Source organism: Syngnathus typhle, linkage group LG13, assembly GCF_033458585.1.
Source record: "Syngnathus typhle isolate RoL2023-S1 ecotype Sweden linkage group LG13, RoL_Styp_1.0, whole genome shotgun sequence".
Taxonomy (NCBI): domain Eukaryota; kingdom Metazoa; phylum Chordata; class Actinopteri; order Syngnathiformes; family Syngnathidae; genus Syngnathus; species Syngnathus typhle.
Genome location: NC_083750.1, coordinates 12,171,197 through 12,189,303, shown reverse-complemented (window position 1 = coordinate 12,189,303; position 18,107 = coordinate 12,171,197). Strand labels below are relative to the sequence as shown.

The 18,107-nt window shown below is 47.2% G+C and overlaps 2 protein-coding genes and 1 long non-coding RNA gene across 9 annotated transcripts; 2 read left to right on the top strand and 1 right to left on the bottom strand.

The window, feature by feature from the left end:
- Nucleotides 1-465: 465 nt before the first annotated feature.
- cbln12 (cerebellin 12) lies at nt 466-2,268 on the top strand. The gene is made up of 4 exons (XM_061296266.1): nt 466-577; nt 1,017-1,501; nt 1,891-2,010; nt 2,071-2,268. Exons 2-4 carry the CDS (start codon nt 1,244-1,246, stop codon nt 2,266-2,268), a joined length of 576 nt encoding a protein of 191 aa, XP_061152250.1. The 5' UTR covers nt 466-577; nt 1,017-1,243.
- Nucleotides 1,741-3,691, bottom strand: LOC133166212 (uncharacterized). Of its 6 annotated transcripts, none has more exons than XR_009717714.1 (4): nt 3,532-3,691; nt 2,787-2,933; nt 2,238-2,379; nt 1,741-2,157 (listed from the first exon to the last, which is right to left on the bottom strand). It is a non-coding gene; the product is annotated as an uncharacterized LOC133166212 (long non-coding RNA). The 6 variants fall into 6 exon arrangements; XR_009717717.1 differs by having other exon boundaries at nt 2,238-2,346; XR_009717712.1 differs by having other exon boundaries at nt 1,741-2,379.
- Nucleotides 3,682-17,882, top strand: chd8 (chromodomain helicase DNA binding protein 8). 2 transcript variants are annotated; one of them, XM_061296240.1, is made up of 40 exons: nt 3,682-3,816; nt 4,918-5,954; nt 6,076-6,381; nt 6,507-6,620; nt 6,698-6,871; nt 6,971-7,200; nt 7,279-7,390; nt 7,489-7,701; nt 7,799-7,867; nt 7,953-8,008; nt 8,088-8,205; nt 8,504-8,587; nt 8,673-8,810; nt 8,994-9,115; nt 9,620-9,863; nt 9,933-10,109; nt 10,184-10,327; nt 10,464-10,562; nt 10,642-10,801; nt 10,933-11,143; nt 11,224-11,419; nt 11,502-11,672; nt 11,747-12,037; nt 12,118-12,338; nt 12,429-12,631; nt 12,736-12,892; nt 12,972-13,061; nt 13,380-13,483; nt 13,571-13,694; nt 13,769-13,844; nt 13,922-14,196; nt 14,305-14,537; nt 14,624-15,265; nt 15,336-15,439; nt 15,574-15,786; nt 16,016-16,108; nt 16,204-16,317; nt 16,412-16,513; nt 16,603-16,707; nt 16,821-17,882. In XM_061296240.1, the coding sequence occupies exons 2-40, from the start codon at nt 5,019-5,021 to the stop codon at nt 17,202-17,204; spliced, it is 7,605 nt and encodes a 2,534-aa protein (XP_061152224.1). In that variant the 5' UTR covers nt 3,682-3,816; nt 4,918-5,018; the 3' UTR covers nt 17,205-17,882. The 2 variants fall into 2 exon arrangements, with proteins under 2 accessions (XP_061152224.1, XP_061152223.1); XM_061296239.1 differs by having other exon boundaries at nt 6,698-7,200.
- Nucleotides 17,883-18,107: the final 225 nt, after the last annotated feature.

Sequence of the window (18,107 nt, the reverse complement as noted above, 5' to 3'; positions counted from 1 at the left end):
AAAAAATAAATAATAAAAATATAATAAATAAATAATAAAATACTCATTTCATTTATATTTAGCAATTCCTGGTGTAAATGTTTAAACAGATGTTAATGACTGCATGATAATAAATTAAATTAAAATTAAAAAAAGCATTATTGAACCTTGATGAGAGCATATTTTAGGCATCGTGTATGATGATGTTTTGACTTTTGAGACATTACAGTACTAAATTGACAAAAGGTCCCATTAAGAATTATTGTTGTTTTCTATGTGAGAGAGCTTTAGACACACTTAACCACTCAAGTGGTTCCATTGAAATGGCCTTGGTGTTCAATGACTTTGATATTTTTGAAATTTCACTGTGGTGGTGGTGGTGGTGGGCGGATGGAGCATGGAGAATGAGAGAGGCGGAGGTAAAGTGGGGGTGGCACAGCGAGATAGAGATGAACAAAAAGAGAGATGATCACATATCTGTCTTGGCTCAGATCTGACTGCTGTGTGGAATGATGTGAAGAAGGACGAGGAAGAACAAATCTATTTGTCCACGTTATCCCGCAGCTTGGAGTATACCAGATTTCTCAGAGGGACACAGGTGACGCTCTTTTTTTTTTTTTATTAATTTATAATGTGTTGAATAATAACGTTTCTAATATTTTGTTTCTCATCGTTTTCAATGATGAAAACAAGCACAGCATGTGTTTGAACTTGAGAGCCTCTTGAGGTCTTTAGAAATACAAGTTCTAATGGTCAAAGCTTGGAGAGAAATGAAAAATGCACGGCCCATATTTAGCTTTGCGCTGTGAAACAAGTGAGAATGCGTTTTGCGCCATGTGAGGAAATGCATGTTGAGCGAACGGCGTTAGGTGGGAAGGAGCAACGTGTAGAAGACAGATGGTCACTCAGTGGAATTGTTCCTCCACCCCCTCTTTTTTCTGCAACCTTTACTCTTGCATCCTTCTGCTTGTGTTCCATCTTTCGCAACCTTTGCCATCAAGACTTTGCTCATCTTGTCAAACTCTCCTCATCCCCAGATACTTTTCAACTGCCTTGACAGTTTTTTGCTGAGGAAGTCAACTTGAAGGGAGCAGAGGTCTCGTCGTCACTGTTCTGCTGAGGCCTTCTGACACGGCCATTTGGGACTTTGGACTGGCACGCAAGAAACTCGACGAGGAATGAACAACCGCGAAGTGTGACGGGTCGCTCGCTGGGTGTTGTTTTAACGATCAACAAGAATTGGCTAAGCAGACAAGAATCAGTCATGCATCCCATAATGTTGGTTGTGATGCTATTGTGGGAGCCACCATGGGCCAACGGGCAGAACGACACCGAACCCATCATTCTTGAGGGAAAATGTTTAGTGGTATGTGACTCCACACCCTCATCGGAACCCGCCGGGAACGCCCTGGGCATGTCGGTTCGCTCGGGCAGCGGCCGAGTGGCTTTCTCCGCCAGCCGCCAGACCAACCACGAGCCTACGGATATGAGCAATCGCACAATGATCATCTATTTTGATAATGTAAGTGTGCATGCTAAATTTAGCGACGTGAAAGTAATGCATGAGGGTGGGCTTTTTTTTTTTTTTACCCTTTTAAAAAATCCCAGCCAATCTTAACACACTCATGAAATACAAATAATTTGGATATGACTCTTTTACCACTTTCTTTTGTCATTAGTGTCAAACAATCCCAACCCAAAAATGGTCTCTTAATTTGACCACATTATTTATATATAGTAAATAATAAAAATAAGTCACAATTTTATTGACAAGGTTTATTTCCTAAAATGTTACAGGTTGTTGATTAACTGTGATATTTTATGATTTTTTTTTTTTTCTCACTGAATATGTGTAATATTTTGTAACTTGTTAAGACAAGTCAGGCAGTGTTTTCTGACCCTTCCTTTCAGATCTTGGTGAATGTGGGCAGTCATTTTGATCAAGAGAGCAGCATCTTCCTTGCACCGAGGAGAGGTGTTTACAGCTTTAACTTTCATGTTGTGAAAGCTTACAACAGACAGACCATTCAGGTAAGTCGCTCTCAGCTGTCATGTAGCTGCTGAGCTTCAGCATGGACTGATTTCCTCCAGGTCAGCTTGATGGTGAACGGCTGGCCGATGATTTCCGCTTTCGCCGGGGACCAGGATGTGACCAGGGAAGCCGCCACAAATGCTGGTCTGGTGATCATGGAGAAAGGGGACAAGGCTTACCTTCGACTTGAGAGGGGGAACCTCATGGGAGGCTGGAAATACTCCACCTTCTCTGGGTTCTTGGTCTTCCCCTTGTGAGCAAGCTGGAAGCCAAATGAGTGTAATGGTGAGAGAAGGGATTTGGTTGGAGTTGCGAAGACGTTCTTTGCCTTCTTCCTGCAATGTTCCAGAAAGCAAAACTCTTCCGTCCTGACGACAAAATAGAACAGGTGTTGTTTTGCTATTTATTGAGTTGGTATGACTGATATTGCAGTTGCGAGCAAAAAGTTGAAAGTAACCCCCGTGCATTGTGGGCTTCTTTGCGATTGATCTTTTTTTCAATCATTATTAAATGTTTAAATAAATGCTGTTATGGCTATCTTGCATTGCTAAGCCTATTTATGCCTGCATCAGATGTTTACCTACACAAAAATCTTTATGACAAACTTATATTAAAATATACTAGTTGGGGTCCTTTTAATCTAGCGTATATGTCGTGATGAAATGTTATCTGTGTGTCAATAAACAAATCACAGATCAGACTAAATATTATGATGCCTCTTTCTCGTGGTACTGTAGCCATTGCCACAGCAGCTGTTTGTAAATATAGCTCCCACCAGCAGAGCTGGCGTTGGCGTGCACCTCGCAGTGCAGCATGGGTCACGCAGAGAGCCAGTACGGTGAAACGCCAATATCCTTCTTGCAGGGCCGCAGACAGATGGAGCCATTGGCGAGCGGCAAGGTTGGTCTCTGCAGGGCTGCCGCTGATAAAGAGAGGACCGTCACATGTAGTCAGTCACTTACGCTTGCCTGCTTTGTCATCACAATCGCTGTCTCCCTCTCATTCATCCGCATATGAGCCCACATTTAATGGTAAATATTTAAGGAGAAGCCTTAAATTATTTGAAGGACTATCATATTTGTCATATTATTCTACAACAACAGTACTATTACTAGATGAGACATTGGTCCCACCGTAATGGCAGTGTTCCGTCACTAGGGGGAGCCAATCGACCAATCACGGAACGTTGAAACAGTAATATCGTTTCACTGCTTGGTACCCCGAAAAACGAAAGGTCATTTTCAGAATTTCGTAGGGAAGGATCCATCAAAGTCAAAGTCTATATACTGACGTAAAAGAATCGCTCGATATCACACGGGCTCTTTATTTGCTCTTTATAACGATCAACGCAAGCATCTTATTAAAAATGCTACAAAAGAGACGATCTATTCAAAAAGTGGACCGCTGGTATAATTAGCTGTTATAACTTTGCTATTTTTTAAAAGACGGAATATTTCAATGGATTTTGCCTTCTCACAAAAGCATTGAGGAGAGTAAAACGCAGTACCACGGTCACTCACTCAGTCAAATGAGCTCAGCTAGGCCGCATTTATTGTTCCTCAACCGAACGTCGCTCTTATCCCGCCTAACGACGACCACCTTTTGAGTGACGGGTAGCACAACCAATGAGAATGTTGCGTGCTTCCGGCTCAGAAGGAAATGGACCAATGGGAGCTTGTGAGAGTCCGCGAGGCAGGCTTTGTACGGGCTCTCGGGCAAGAATGTTAGTTCCTGCTCTTCCCTAGCCGTTTCCTGTAATCGTACTGTGTTGTGAGACGGAGAAAGCCATGTGTGTCGATGCAAAGGTAAATTTAGCGCCCCGAATTATCACTGCGAGCCTTTGGGCAGCGGACCCGATGGTTATTTTCGGCTATTTCACCGAGAAATGGACGCAGATCAACTGAAAGAGTATTGCGGCCTAACCCGTGTCAGAACGTTGACGGGTAATGGTTATTGTGGCACGTTGCTTTGGTTTGGTCGGGTTTGTTGATGAGATTGAAGGAGTCCGGTCGACTTGATGGTCGCTTGTAATTGAGCCAGAAGCCAAGTTAACTGTCCCAAACATAGAACACGCCGTGGTTTGGAGGGAATATATCAAGTGCTTGCACACACGCTTTGGCAATAGGTACATCTTGACGGTAGATGCTAATGCTAACCGACGGGTTTGTGAGGCAGACTGCAATGGGAGCAGAGGAAAGCATCCAACATCTCCATCACTGTCTCCTCTCGCCCGATTTCAATGGCAACTCTTCCGAATCACTTAATATTTCACGCTGTAGTTTCATTTGGGAATAAGTCGGAGCTACTTGTTACTTTACGTAGTTGGGCTCATAGTGGATAAGTATCGCCTTTGTGGGAGGGGGGGGGGGTAGTCTACTTAAACCTCAATATTGAACATGACATGATTGACTTTGTTGTGTTTAATGTTTGCGCGATTCTGAAATAGTTTCATTTGAAAATAAGAGTTTTTCTAAATTTCTAAAATGCTCCAGGATATGTCAACTTATGAGCACAGCTGTATGTATCATCACAACACATTGGTGGTATTTTCAACGTTAGAAATAGAATGTACTGCTCCTCTCAGAGGGTTTTGTTAACTGAGAATGTATTGACCTTTTGATTTTGTGTTGGCCACTTTAAGGTGAATTACTGTTGCAATTCACTTGGAGCTATGATGGTAGTGTGCGATGGTTATTTGTTCTCGTGAATTGTGTGCATCTGATGGAAAGTGTGCATATTTGTTGTATTGAAAAAATCTTGTATAAAAATCAGGAGAAACCAATGGATGTGCTCATTTATTATGCATATATTCATTGTTATCACAAAACACTATCTACATCATAGAGCGAATGTTGAAAACAAGCTGAATTGGTCTAATTAATGTCTGTTTTCTTTGTCTTGTCCAGGTGTTTTCTTTGACATTTTGAAGAACTGGATGAGTACAATTTAGCTTTCATCTCGGAGCGGCTCTAACATTGTGCCCATCTCCCTGTGCGGAGGGGGCAAGATGGCAGACCCCATAATGGACCTCTTTGAGGACACGCCCCTGTTCAACCTGGACGCTATCCCTGACGACTCCTTTTCTCAGGGTTCGTCAGACCCAGTGGAAGAGGCTCTTAAGCTGGCGTTAGGTCAGGTGGATGCACCGATTGAGTCAGAGCCCACGCCTGACCTTCCAGTCAACGCTGACCTTTGTGTTCCTGCCGCAACCGCCACCGTACCCGCACAGGAATCCATTCCAGTTCCCGCACAGCCGACGGCAGCAGTGGTGACTGCCCAGACTGTTTCCTTAGCCACGCTTCCCACTGTAGCCCAGGCTCCTGCTGTTGTTGATACTGTACCTCAAGTTCAAGCCCATGCCACAGTATCCATAGCTAGCAACACCAACGTGGTCAGCAGTAGCACTGTCCTGCTGAACTCACCGCTAACTGTTTCCAGCCCCTCAGCCGCCGCCACCACCGCCGCTCAGCAGCTCGCACAGATCGCCCAGCAGCTCACTCCCCAGCAGCTAGCTGCTCTCACGCAGCAAGCGGGAGGGAAGATTGTCATTCTCAAAGGTCCCCAGGGGCAAGCCCAGGTCCTCCAAACTGTACCAGGAGCCACAAGTTCTACAGGGGGCAAAGTCATCCGTTTGGTGTCTGGCTCACCGCTCAAACCAGGCGTACTACAAGGAGGAGCGGTCTTGAACCAAACGACCGCAGGACAAACTCAAGTCAAGGTTGGCGCTGCGGGTGTACAGAGGCTGCTGCAGTCCCCCAATGGTCCAGTGAAACAGTTGCTGCTCACCTCCATGCCCCAGCAAGGCCAGCAAGTCCAAGTGCAGATGCAAACACAGATGACCCAAGCTCAAGTGCAAGTCCAGCCCCAGAGCCAGCCTGCTCAAATCCAAATCCAAGCTCAGAACCAGGTCCAACTCCAGCCAGCCATGCAGGCCCAAACCCCAGTAAGTGCTCCTTGCAGTCGGACTGTCAACCGAGGCTGAACTGGTTTGCTATCACACTTGGCTAGATGGCCTGTTTGCTCATGATTGCAATGTTACTAATGACCTGTGTTTGTGACTTTAGGGGAGTGAAGCAAAACGAATCACCCTGGTTCTCCAGCAACCTTCACAAGCTGGAGCCGCGTCCTCAATGGGTCAAACTGTTGTAGCCCAACCTCAGGTCACACAGGTTCAAGGAGGTCAACCACAGGTCCAAGCTCCAACAAGACTAGTGCTGGGACAGCTCCCGGGGGGTAAACTGGTCCTCCAGGGAAGCCAGCTGGCAGCCTTGACCCAGGCCCGGGCTGCAGGTCAAGCAGGAGGGCAGCCCAAAGTCCTCACAATCCAGTTGCAGGTGCAACAGCAGCCAAACCAGCAAGGAGGAGTCAAGGTAAAAGCCTTGCAAAAATGAAAAGCATTCAATATGTTCAGTGCTACTTTTCAAAGCCAGTCAAAGTTATTGTTTTACTGTGACGGTTGACCAGCAGTTTGTGACTTACGTTTGTAACTTTTCAGTACCAGTTGGTTTCAGGAGCAAGCGGTACTGGTAGCCCGCAGGTACTGCAGATTTCCCAAGGCCAAGGAGGGCAGAGAGTTGCAGTGCCTCTCAAAATGCTTCTGCAGTCACAGGTAATTTTTTATTTTTTTTGTAGCTAGGTGTTTTCCATGTGAGCGGAACAGCAACATCATGTCATTTGCCCATACAGACTAGCGGGGCGGCCACAGCCGGTGGGGCCGTCTCAGTGGTGAAGGTCGTCAACGCTTCAACAGCGGGCCCCTCTAGCACGACCGCCACGGCAACGCAGGCTATCCGCATCACCAAGGCCCCTGGCGATTCATCCTCTGTGCGACGCGTGGAGATCCTCTGCAAGCAGGAGAAGGCAAATCGAATTGTGGCCGAAGCTATAGCGAGGGCAAAAGCGCGCGGGGAGAAGAACTTGCCTCGAGTACTCAACCAGGACGAACTTCCTTCCACGCAGACCTCGCCGGAAATTGGAGGCACTGTGACCGTTGTCACGTCGGCAAAGAAAAAGACAAGCGGGGGAGGGAGCAAGAAGAAAAGTCCTGTAATTGCCGGAACGCTATCTAAAAGTGCAGGAGGAGCGGACAAAAAAGGCAAAGCAAAGCCGGCCGGAGGGACGCTTGGCGATTGCGGCGGCACCACCATACCTGCTGGTGGCATTAAGAGCAAAAGCAAAGCCAAGATAAAGTAAGAGATGCACTGTGGAAAAATGTCAACTTGATCCCTGGATGACCAGTCACTGATGTCTTCTCGTTCCTCTTGTAGCACTATTACACTTGTGGGGGCAAAGAAAAGAAAAAGGAATCCATCCTCCGATCATTCAGACGGGGAGTTGAGTCCTCCCTCGCCTGCTGCGCTTGAAGAAGATCTGATCATGGTAAGAACACGCATTTGAAAACGGTCCCCAAGGGCAAAGGTAATGTGTATAATATTAAATTGACTAATCGTGAAAATGGGAAAAATTCCTCTGTCCAGAAGAGGCGCTCCAATCGGGTGGTGAACAGAAAGAAGTACACCGAGGACCTGGACATTAAGATAACGGACGACGAGGACGAGCAGGAGGATGTCGACGTTACGACGACCACGCCGGCTGTGGCCTCCATCAGTGCAGCGCCGGCAGCGGCGGCCCACATCCACCAGGGCATTGACTTACACGGTGACGGACTGCCTGGCATGCAGTTCTTTGTGGTGTGTTGAGTCTTTCACTTTTGAGACGAGACTGAAAATGCTGAATTTCCCTTCATTCAAATGTCAAGTTTTCCCTTTTTTTTTTTTATCTGTGCAGGAAAACCCAAGTGAGGAGGATGCTGCCATTGTAGATAAAATTCTTTCCATGCGAGTAACAAAGAAAGAGGTATGCTTTTGTGCATGTACTTCTCGTTCACTGTTGCGTTTCAAATTGACGTTAAAAAAATAAATAAATTGTGTTTTCTTGTTAGGTCTCCCCAGGCCAGTACACCAATCTGGAGGAATTCTTTGTCAAATACAAGAACTAGTAAGTCTCACGTCCTTGACAAGCAAAATGCGGCCTTCGAGTGTGTGACTAGAATACAACTTCACATTCTTGTTTCCAGCTCATACTTACACTGCGAATGGGCCACCATGGGGCAACTGGAGAAAGACAAGAGGATCCATCAAAAGATCAAAAGGTTCAAGACCAAACATGCGCAGATGAGGCATTTCTTCCATGAGGTGAGAGTGCAAACGTACTTTTTGGGTGACAGCTTCTCTACCACCATAAGACATAAGAGGGATTAATGCGCTACGTGGTTTATCATTATCAAGGATCAATGGAGTGGGTAAACCTTCCGCAGATGCTCCATGTTGTCTATCTGATCATAGAACTTGAAGCCATCTGTCCAAACAATTGCGGCTGATAGGAGAACGGGTGTTGCAAGGGTTCACGTCCTTTTTTTTCCCCCTCCTACTGTTTACTTCCGCTGTTGTATTGAAATGACTCGAATGTCTTTGCCTCTGCGGTTCTCTCCAGGAGGAGGAGGTCTTTAATCCCGACTACGTGGAAGCGGACAGGATTCTGGATGTATCCCACAGTATAGACAAAGACAACGGCGAGGTCGAAGAAACGACACAATTATCATCTGAATGAAGTCGATGTCTTGCATTGTTACTAACTACGACTCTTTGCTCCACGCCTTCAGCCGGTGATTTACTACCTGGTTAAGTGGTGCTCTCTGCCTTATGAAGATGCAACCTGGGAGTTGAATGAGGATGTGGACGAGGGCAAGGTTGAAGAGTTTAAGAAAATCCAAACCCGACAACCTCGCCTCAAGAAAATGGTAAGGACTGAAGTTGTAGATGTTAAGAGTTTATTGTCCTCCAGTCTTAGGTTCGAGGAAAAAAATGACATGGATTGGCTCCAGTCATTCGTCAAAAGACTAAACACAGATGGCCAGTGTGTATGTTCATTTGCGGTGGTTTTTTTTATATATATATTTTTTTTACGCTGTCCTCTACTGTAGGCGCGGCCACAGGCTGGCTCGTGGAAGAAGTTGGAGGAGACGAGAGAGTACAAGAATGGCAACACTCTTCGAGAATACCAACTGGAGGGTGTCAACTGGCTGCTCTTCAACTGGTACAACAGGTACGTATCGCGCCGTGACGTGTCTGCAAAATATAACGAAATGCCAGTCGTATTTGGCCACTCTACACGGGTGGACCCGGTTCAGGGCAGTTGTTCTCAACTGATTCTACGCCGGTACCTACATCACGTCATTATGTCACGACCGCCTTTTACAGGAGACGAAACCGCGCATGTTCTTTTTAGGCTGGAAAAAACGTATGAATGTCGTTCGTTCAAGCCTGAATCCATGTAAAAGTGACTGTCAGTGCGCATTAGTAAGAAACTCGTGTGTATTGTAACATTTATTTGTTCCAGAAAAACAAGCAACACCTCAGTGTTGGATATTTCACTGACCGACAAACTGTTGACTGTAAATAAGTGGCAATAAAATCATTTCAAAAATCAAGAATTCGCCAAATAATGGCACATATTTAGCTTGAAAGAATATTCTTAAGGGAAATTGTACTGAATGACAATGCTGAAATCTTTCTTTCTTTCAACGATTCTCCCTTGCTTGTGTTTCAGGCAAAACTGTATCCTAGCTGATGAAATGGGTCTAGGCAAAACAATCCAGTCCATCACTCTGCTGTCTGAGATTTATGCTACTGGGATCCAGGGTCCCTTCCTGGTGATTGCCCCCCTTTCCACCATCACCAACTGGGAGAGGGAATTCTCCACATGGACCGACATGAACGCCATCGTCTACCACGGCAGCTTGGCCAGCAGGCAGATGATCCAACAGTACGAGATGTACAGTAAAGACGACAAGGTAGGCTCGACGGGAACCGACTGGATCGGAATTGTCTCTTTCTAATCGATGTCGTCGTTTTGTGCACAGGAGCATTTGATCCCGGGCGCGTACAAATTTGATGCGCTGATCACAACTTTTGAAATGGTGCTGTCCGACTGCCCCGAGCTGAGGGAGATATCCTGGCGTTGCGTGATCATCGATGAAGCGCATCGCCTCAAGAATCGCAACTGCAAGCTGTTGGACAGCTTGAAAATGTTGGAAATGGTGAGTTGGCTCGCGTCGAATCATGAAACCCTACCATGCTGATTTGGAAGTCACCTTGTTGTTTTTGCCCCTAGGAGCACAAGGTGCTGTTGACTGGAACTCCTCTGCAGAATACTGTGGAGGAACTCTTCAGTTTGCTTCACTTCCTGGAGCCGGCACAGTTCCCCTCTGAAATTGAATTTCTTCGGGAATTCGGAGACCTCAAAACCGAGGAGCAGGTGCAAAATACTTGATAGATGATACTATTCTTGTGACGATAAAAGTATAAGCCATAGTTGTCCTAATAACTTCATATTAGATCTTTTAAATTGGGCTGTGACTGAGCATGTTCTATTTTTTTTTGGAACCCCTCAGGTTCAGAAGCTGCAGGCTATATTGAAGCCGATGATGTTGCGAAGGCTCAAAGAGGACGTCGAGAAGAATTTGGCACCCAAACAAGAGACAATCATTGAGGTTAATCAATGTTCTTAATGCACAATGATCATTTTTTCATGATAAAACAGTCTCAGCGTACCTTTTGCATTCCTCTAAGGTTGAGTTGACGGACATTCAGAAAAAGTACTACCGGGCCATCTTGGAGAGGAACTTCAGTTTTCTCAGTTTAGGAGCAAACAGTAACAGCAATGTCCCCAATCTGCTCAACACGATGATGGAACTGCGCAAGTGCTGCAACCACCCTTACCTCATCAACGGTAATAAAACATGCTCTTCGTTCTCGCTTTTAATACAAATGTGAAAATGAAAAATACTTTTTACGACGTATAAACTTGAAATCATACTTGAAATCCCTTTCATCCAATGACGTCATGTCTTTTTGAACAAGGTGCGGAGGAGAAGATTGTAGCAGAGTTGCGGCAAGTATATGACCCTCTGGCTCCAGACTTCCATTTGCAGGCCTTAATCCGGTCAGCCGGAAAACTCGTCTTGCTGGACAAGCTTCTGCCACGGCTCAAGGCTGGTGGTCACAAAGTCCTTATCTTCTCCCAAATGGTGCGCTGCTTAGACATTCTGGAGGACTACCTCATCAACAAGAGGTGCGAGGCTTTGCCTTTTTTTCCCCCTCCGCTTGTCGTACGTCTCTTTTCAAGTTCTTGTTTTTCCCAAATCTTTCCAGATACCTGTATGAGCGGATTGACGGCAGAGTACGCGGCAATTTACGACAGGCCGCCATCGACCGCTTTAGCAAGCCGGACTCGGACCGCTTTGTCTTTCTGCTGTGTACCCGAGCTGGCGGCTTGGGTATCAACCTCACCGCGGCTGACACCTGCGTCATATTTGACTCGGACTGGAACCCTCAAAACGACCTGCAGGTACATATTCAACTGCTGTTCAGCCCAACATGACCGCTTTTCCCTTTTACGGATCGACACCATAATAAAAAAACCTCCTCAGGCACAAGCCCGGTGTCATCGTATTGGCCAGTCAAAGGCAGTCAAAGTCTACCGTCTAATCACGAGGAATTCCTACGAGAGAGAAATGTTGGACAAAGCCAGTCTAAAGCTGGGTCTGGACCGTGCCGTCCTGCAAAGCATGAGTGGCAATAAAGACAGTAATGTGAACGGGGTAAGAAGAAAATCACCGACAATTTCCATTGTGGATGACTTTTTTCCCAAAATGTTTGTCGTGACTTCCACCAGATCCAGCAGTTTTCGAAGAAGGAGATCGAAGACTTGCTGAGGAAAGGCGCTTACGCCGCCATCATGGACGAGAACGACGAGGGTAGCCGCTTCTGTGAGGAAGACATTGACCAGATCCTCCAGCGCAGAGCCACCACCATCACCATCGAGAGTGAGGGCAAGGGCTCCACCTTCTCAAAGGCCAGCTTTGTGGCCTCCGAGAACCGAAATGACATTGCCCTCGACGACCCGGAATTCTGGGAAAAGTGGGCCAAGAAAGCTGACATCGACATGGACACCCTCAACAGAAAGGTCAACTGATTGGGAAAATTGTTTTGCATTTTCCCTCAACTTGCTGGGAGTAACGCGTCATTGTTTCTTTCACCCCTTAGAACACCCTCGTCATTGACACTCCCAGAGTGCGCAAGCAGACCCGGCAATATTCCACTCTGCGAGGAGAAGGTGCCGAGCTAACCGATGCCGACAGTGACGAAGAGTACCCACCTGTCAATTCCAGACACTCTCGCTCTGCCCGACGTGCCGATCGCCATACTGGAGTTGGCTACGGTCGCACTGACTGTTTCCGCGTGGAAAAACATCTGCTTGTCTATGGGTTGGCTTCCTTATATTATATTGTGCTTTATTATGACATTAATGATCATTGTGACCCGCTTGTTGACACAATTATTTTTTTACCCCCCAGTTGGGGCCGCTGGAGGGACATTCTCTCTCACGCCCGATGCAAGCGGCGTCTGAGCGAGCGCGATGTGGAGACAATCTGCCGTGTCATCCTGGTATTTTGTCTTCTTCACTATCGCGGCGATGAGAACATTAAGAGTTTCATCTGGGAACTCATCACTCCACCGGAGAACGGACGTGAACCCCAAACACTGCTCAACCACTCTGGTAGGAAAACGATGGTGGCTTAAAAGTTTCATCAGAAAAGTGGCTTTCTGTTTTGGAGTCAGGGAAATTCTCTCCTTGGTTGAGTTGACTTTTGTTTCTCTCAGGCCTTTCCATCCCAGTCCCCAGAGGTAGAAAGGGGAAGAGGGTAAAAGCTCAGAGCACATTTGATGTGCAGAAGGTGGAATGGATCCGCAAGTACAACCCAGACACGCTGCTGCTGGATGACAGTTACCGCAAGCATCTCAAACACCAGTGCAACAAGTTGGTGGCCCACCAAAGTTGTTTTTGCCGCAAATGTGTACTTTCGGCCTGTTTCTATTCCGCGTCTCTTCTCTCATAGGGTGTTGCTCCGGGTGCGCATGCTGTACTATCTGAAACAGGAAGTGATTGGGGAACATGCCGAGTCTGTCCTAAAAGGGGCTGACATTAGGTAAAAGAAATCATTCGTAAAGGGCGCAATATGATTACTGCTTACAGAGGTAGGCGAACAAGCCAAGTTAATGAGTCCAGTCGCATGGGGGGGGGGGGGGGAGGATTGCTACCATTTACTTATTGACTTGCACATTTATTGATTGAAATAGCCTATATTCTGTTAAAAAATAAGGCCATTGCGTTCAATGGAGAAACCTTTTTATTTCCCCAAATATTTTTAAAAGAGGATGTTTTGGCACTCTCGTTTTAATATGCAATGATAATATTTTTGCTCACAGCAGAATCTAATCTTACAATACATAATGTTACTTTTCAGAGATGTGGATATCTGGATGCCAGAGATGGAGCAGCAAGAGGTACCCACAACATGGTGGGACGGTGAGGCGGATCGCTCTCTGCTGGCTGGCGTCTTTAAACATGGTAAGAATGCTGTGGAGAATCTTTGGTGGCCAAACTTACCACTGCTGCTAGCATGGGATGGGATGAAAGCGGTCACTTTGTTTCTAGGCTATGAGATGTACACAACCATGCGCGCCGATCCACGTCTCTGTTTCCTGGAGAGAGTGGGCCGCCCGGACGACAAGGCCATCGATGCCGAGCAGCACACTGCTGATGGCGAGCTGGGAGATGAGTGAGTCGTGACATGTGCTTACGACTTATGACGCACGCTTATGACTTGTTGATTAACTCGTTTGTGTTACTCAGAGCTGACTATGATAAATACTCAGAGGACCCAGAGTTTAAGCCTGCATCAAGACTCCCCAAAGACTCTTACGATGAGGTATGCCTCTGAGATTGCTGTGAAATGCTTTGACAATGAAGTGTCTGACATTGTCATTTCATTATTCCTTCCGGCAGTCTGACGGTATGAAGATGGAGGAGGACATCTGCGTTGAAGACAAGGCGGTCGCAGTGATCACAGAAAGTGTTTCGAACCAGAACCAGAGCGGCTGCGATTGGCCCTCGAGTTCCTCGCTCACCGCACGCTTACGGCGGTTGGTCACAGCTTACCAGCGCAGCTACAGGCAGGAGCAGCTGAAAATTGAAGCGGAGGCCAAGGGCGATCGCAGACGCAGGAGATGCGAGCAGGCCAGCAAGCTGAAAGAGATCGCACGCCAGGAGCGACAACAAAGGTATGCAGATTTGAAATGTCCCTTCTTCAAAAATGCACGTTGGTTCGCACGACGACACGACTGAATTTCACTTGGATGGACGTCACGAGTCGATTTGCCTCTCCGCAGGTGGACGCGCAGAGAAGAATGTGACTTCTACCGAGTCGTCTCAACCTTTGGTGTAGAAAGAATGAAAAAGGAGCCTGGCGTTGTTGAAGGCCAAGAACCAGACTATGAATGGGCGCAATTCCGCACCTTTGCACGCCTGGATAAAAAAACGGATGAAAGCCTTAGCCGCTACTTCCGCTCTTTTGTGGCCATGTGCCGGAGAGTGTGCCATCTGCGTCCTGGCCGGGAGGAGGGTAACTGCAGCCGCCCCCATACTCATACATGAACATTTATTGCAGAGGCACTGCCAAAATGTAACGGCAGTATGTACGTTCCCTAGATTTGTCACCGCTTCCCCAGACTGTGGCCCCCATCACAGAGGAGCGGGCTTCCCGCACACTGTATCGCATCAGCCTCCTCCGTCGCCTCCGGGAACGAGTCCTTCCGCACCCCTCCCTGGAAGAGCGTCTGCTGCTGGCACCCCGCACCTCCGAGCTGCCCACCTGGTGGAGCATCCCGGAGCACGACCGTCAGCTGATGCTCGGCACAGCGCTGCACGGCGTCAGCCGCACCGAACAGTCGGTCTTCCCGGACCCGCAGTTCACATTCACCGCGGCCCGAGATGAATTCATTCGGAACCAGCAAGCCGCGCCTCCACCCCAACCGCAACCCGTCGTGCACCTCAACCAGCCAAAGTCCATTGCGGAGGTGCCGGTTGCGAAGGAGGACGGACGAGAAATGGACGTTAGTTTGCTCGGTGGTGAAGTCAACGCTCCCCTGCAAAGCACTCCCTTGACTCACCATGACGGCAAGGCACGAGGACAAAGCTGGAGCTTCAAGAAGAACAAGAACAAGGGAGCAAGCAAAGGAGGTGAAGAGGGTGGGTCCGATTCGGATTCGGACTCCGAGTCAGGTTCGTCGTCATCTGATCGATCGGGCAGCAGCGATGACAGCGGAGATAGTGAAGAAGAAGCGGGTGGAGGTCAGTTGGGATTGGACAAGAACAATGCACGGTTGGACTCATTAAGACGTCGCTCTTGGTTTTCTTCTAGGTGCGAAGACGTGTGATGTAGATGAAGAAAACAGTTTACTCTCAATGGCCTTGTCTCAGGATGGCATTCCGCCTGCGGATCCTATCAGAGTAGACTGGCCCAAGGTAAATATGGACCAAAAAATAATCCAACCATGGAATTTGAATTATTTGGTAGGAAAACATCTTGGAGTTTGCCTTCAAATGACTCGGAAAGTTCCAGCTTTGATGTTTAATGACTGTCTTTCATTCAAACTCAGGACCGTGTGTTGATCAACCGTCTGGATAATTTGTGCACACTGGTGCTCACCGGGCAGTGGCCGTCAGGGCGGCGCTACGTGCCGGAAACTCACATCAACCAAAGCTCCGAGCTGCAGGGAGACGAAATGGCTTATGCTCGGGCGGGCCGCAAAGCCATCGGCGTGCCTGGAGGAGAAGGAGAGGATGGAGAATTCACTGTCAAACTCCTCAAGGTCATTGTGCACTTAACCTTTAGGGTCTCGCTTTGTGTAGCATCCTGATTATCATCAGGCCGTTGTTTGTTTTTTCTACAGAACATGTTCAACTTTGTAAGTTGACATTATCCAACTAGCCCAAAAACTCAAATCTCTTTTGGTTTTTCATTTCCGATCAGTATTTATTTATTTGTGAGTTTTTCGGTGGTGTTTATTATGGCTCAATACATCTCTGTCACTTTACCAGGAGGAGGGTCTGAAGCTGACCTTCTCCAAGCAGGCACTGATGCCCAACGGGTCAGGGGGCGAAAGCAGCCGTAAGAGGCGCAAAGAACTGGAGGTGCAATGATCATCTTAATGAAAAAGCATTTAGGTGCGACCACCACACCACCTTCTGACTGCTGACTTGTTGCCTGCCATTCTTCTATGTTGTAGTTATCAGACCCAGATGGCTTCCTTGACCCACTGGAGCGTATTCCTCGCCACCGGGACCCTCCCACCTGGCTGAAAGAGAATCCAGAATATGAAGTGGAGGGGGACATGCTAGAGGTACAACAAAGGATCAATGCATTGGACGTTTTGTTGTTCTCTGGTCTGCAAAGAGCAAAATGGCCTTTGGGGTCTCACGTACGTTTCCCTTCAGCTTCTTGTGAACAGGAGCAAGAGAAAGAGGAGGAGGAAGGCAGATAAAGCGCTGACAGGCAATGAGAAAGTCAAGCTTATTAACATCCGGACAGGAAAGAAGGTCAGACATACAGTACACTTGGGTTGAACACACTAACTTCACACCTGTTTATATCTTCTGCTAACAAATGTTTTGCTTCTCCACTTAAGATCGGCGCCGCATTCTGTCCGATGCTGCAAGACCTGAGAGAGTACCTAGAAGAAAATGCGGATTTAGTCGTCGCACCCGATTGGTCCGAAACAGTTCGCATCTCTGTACGTACGGCATTCGTGATTCTTAAGCAACAGTTACATGCATATGAAACCAACATTTTGCAAATACCATGAAGCTACCTACAAGATTCACGTTCCACATTTCTTTCCCGCAGGGCTTTCTGCCCGAAACGCTCTTCCATAGACTGCTGACTGAACACTCGGACATCCCCAAGAAAACTCGTCACCGCCGCCACCACCACCATCATCATCATCACCACCATCACCAACACCACCACACTCCAGAGCCACCACCTGAAAATCCTTACCTGGAAGGAGTGGAAGAGGAGACCTTGGTCTCGGATGGCGCTTACATGATGGACGAGGAGGACCTGGAGACCTCGCAACACTTCCTCACCAGTTCGGACTTTGATGTTAAAATTGAGGCTGGTGACAGCCTTTCCCAAGGAGACTATGACAGCTCAGATCAAGAGGCCCTGTTAGATGACGTCATCCTCGCACAGAAGGACTCTGACTCATCATCTAGCTCAGAGGATTGACCCCCCCCCATTCTCAAATGAATTAGACCCCGTCTGAAAGTGCGTCGTTATCGCCCATTTATTTTTACCTTATACCTGAAATTGTGTTGCTGCTTTTACGCGTTACAAATTTATTTTCTATGTGGATTTTGTTTTGAGAGAGAGCAGGTTTGCACCCACCTTTCCGTCAATCCGTCTCTCCTCGGTCGGTCCTCCACTGTAGCCGCAGCAAACGGCCAATTTCATTTTTACTCTGTGGCCCATCGTCAACCTGCTCCGACCACTCCCGAATTGAGGAGTTCACATCACATTCCCAGCTGTGACCAAAAGGGGGCCTCCTGCTGTAGATAACCTTTTCTTACGGAGGAACCGCAATTGGGGTCCTCGATAAACATCAGTGAAACAAATAGACGCAATCAAGTGGCATCCAACACGTTCTTAGCCTTGTGGGTTCACATCACCCGAGTCCAAGTCTGTATATGAAATACAAGGGGTTCCAATTTTTGGGTGTACTGTTAATGTTTTAACTGTGTGAAGGAGAGGGCGTGTGGTGCATTAGTTACTGAAATAAGGATGGTTGTATTGTATTATGTAGATCAGGTAACTTGTGTCTTATGGTGCAAAGGTGACAAATGAATTGCTGTTCTTGTTTTATGATCTCTCTGTGACCTGAATTACAGCAAACTACAGTGATGGCAAGTCTGTGTGTATTATTGTCCTTTTCGCCAAGCAGTCGCCGGTTTACTTTCCCTGGAAGCAACGTTCATGTAGGTCGTGACACGAGACCCCCTCCATTGAAGATAACTAGTGTATGTTCTAAGATATGGAGGCTTTGCTCCTGTGTATTTAATGCCTATTTAAAATAGCATTGTAAAATGAAATTGATATTCTTGGATACTATTCCACTGTGTACACTTGTTTGGG

Excerpts from the sequence above, each read along its gene's own strand:
- cbln12 (XM_061296266.1), top strand. The coding sequence starts at position 1,244 with ATGCATCCCATAATGTTGGTTGTGATGCTATTGTGGGAGCCACCATGG. Across the intron at positions 1,502-1,890 it reads TGATCATCTATTTTGATAAT|ATCTTGGTGAATGTGGGCAG; the intron begins GTAAGTGTGCAT and ends CCTTCCTTTCAG. Across the intron at positions 2,011-2,070 it reads ACAACAGACAGACCATTCAG|GTCAGCTTGATGGTGAACGG; the intron begins GTAAGTCGCTCT and ends GATTTCCTCCAG.
- chd8 (XM_061296239.1), top strand. The coding sequence starts at position 5,019 with ATGGCAGACCCCATAATGGACCTCTTTGAGGACACGCCCCTGTTCAAC. Across the intron at positions 10,802-10,932 it reads CCACCCTTACCTCATCAACG|GTGCGGAGGAGAAGATTGTA; the intron begins GTAATAAAACAT and ends TTTTTGAACAAG. Across the intron at positions 13,484-13,570 it reads GGCTGGCGTCTTTAAACATG|GCTATGAGATGTACACAACC; the intron begins GTAAGAATGCTG and ends CTTTGTTTCTAG.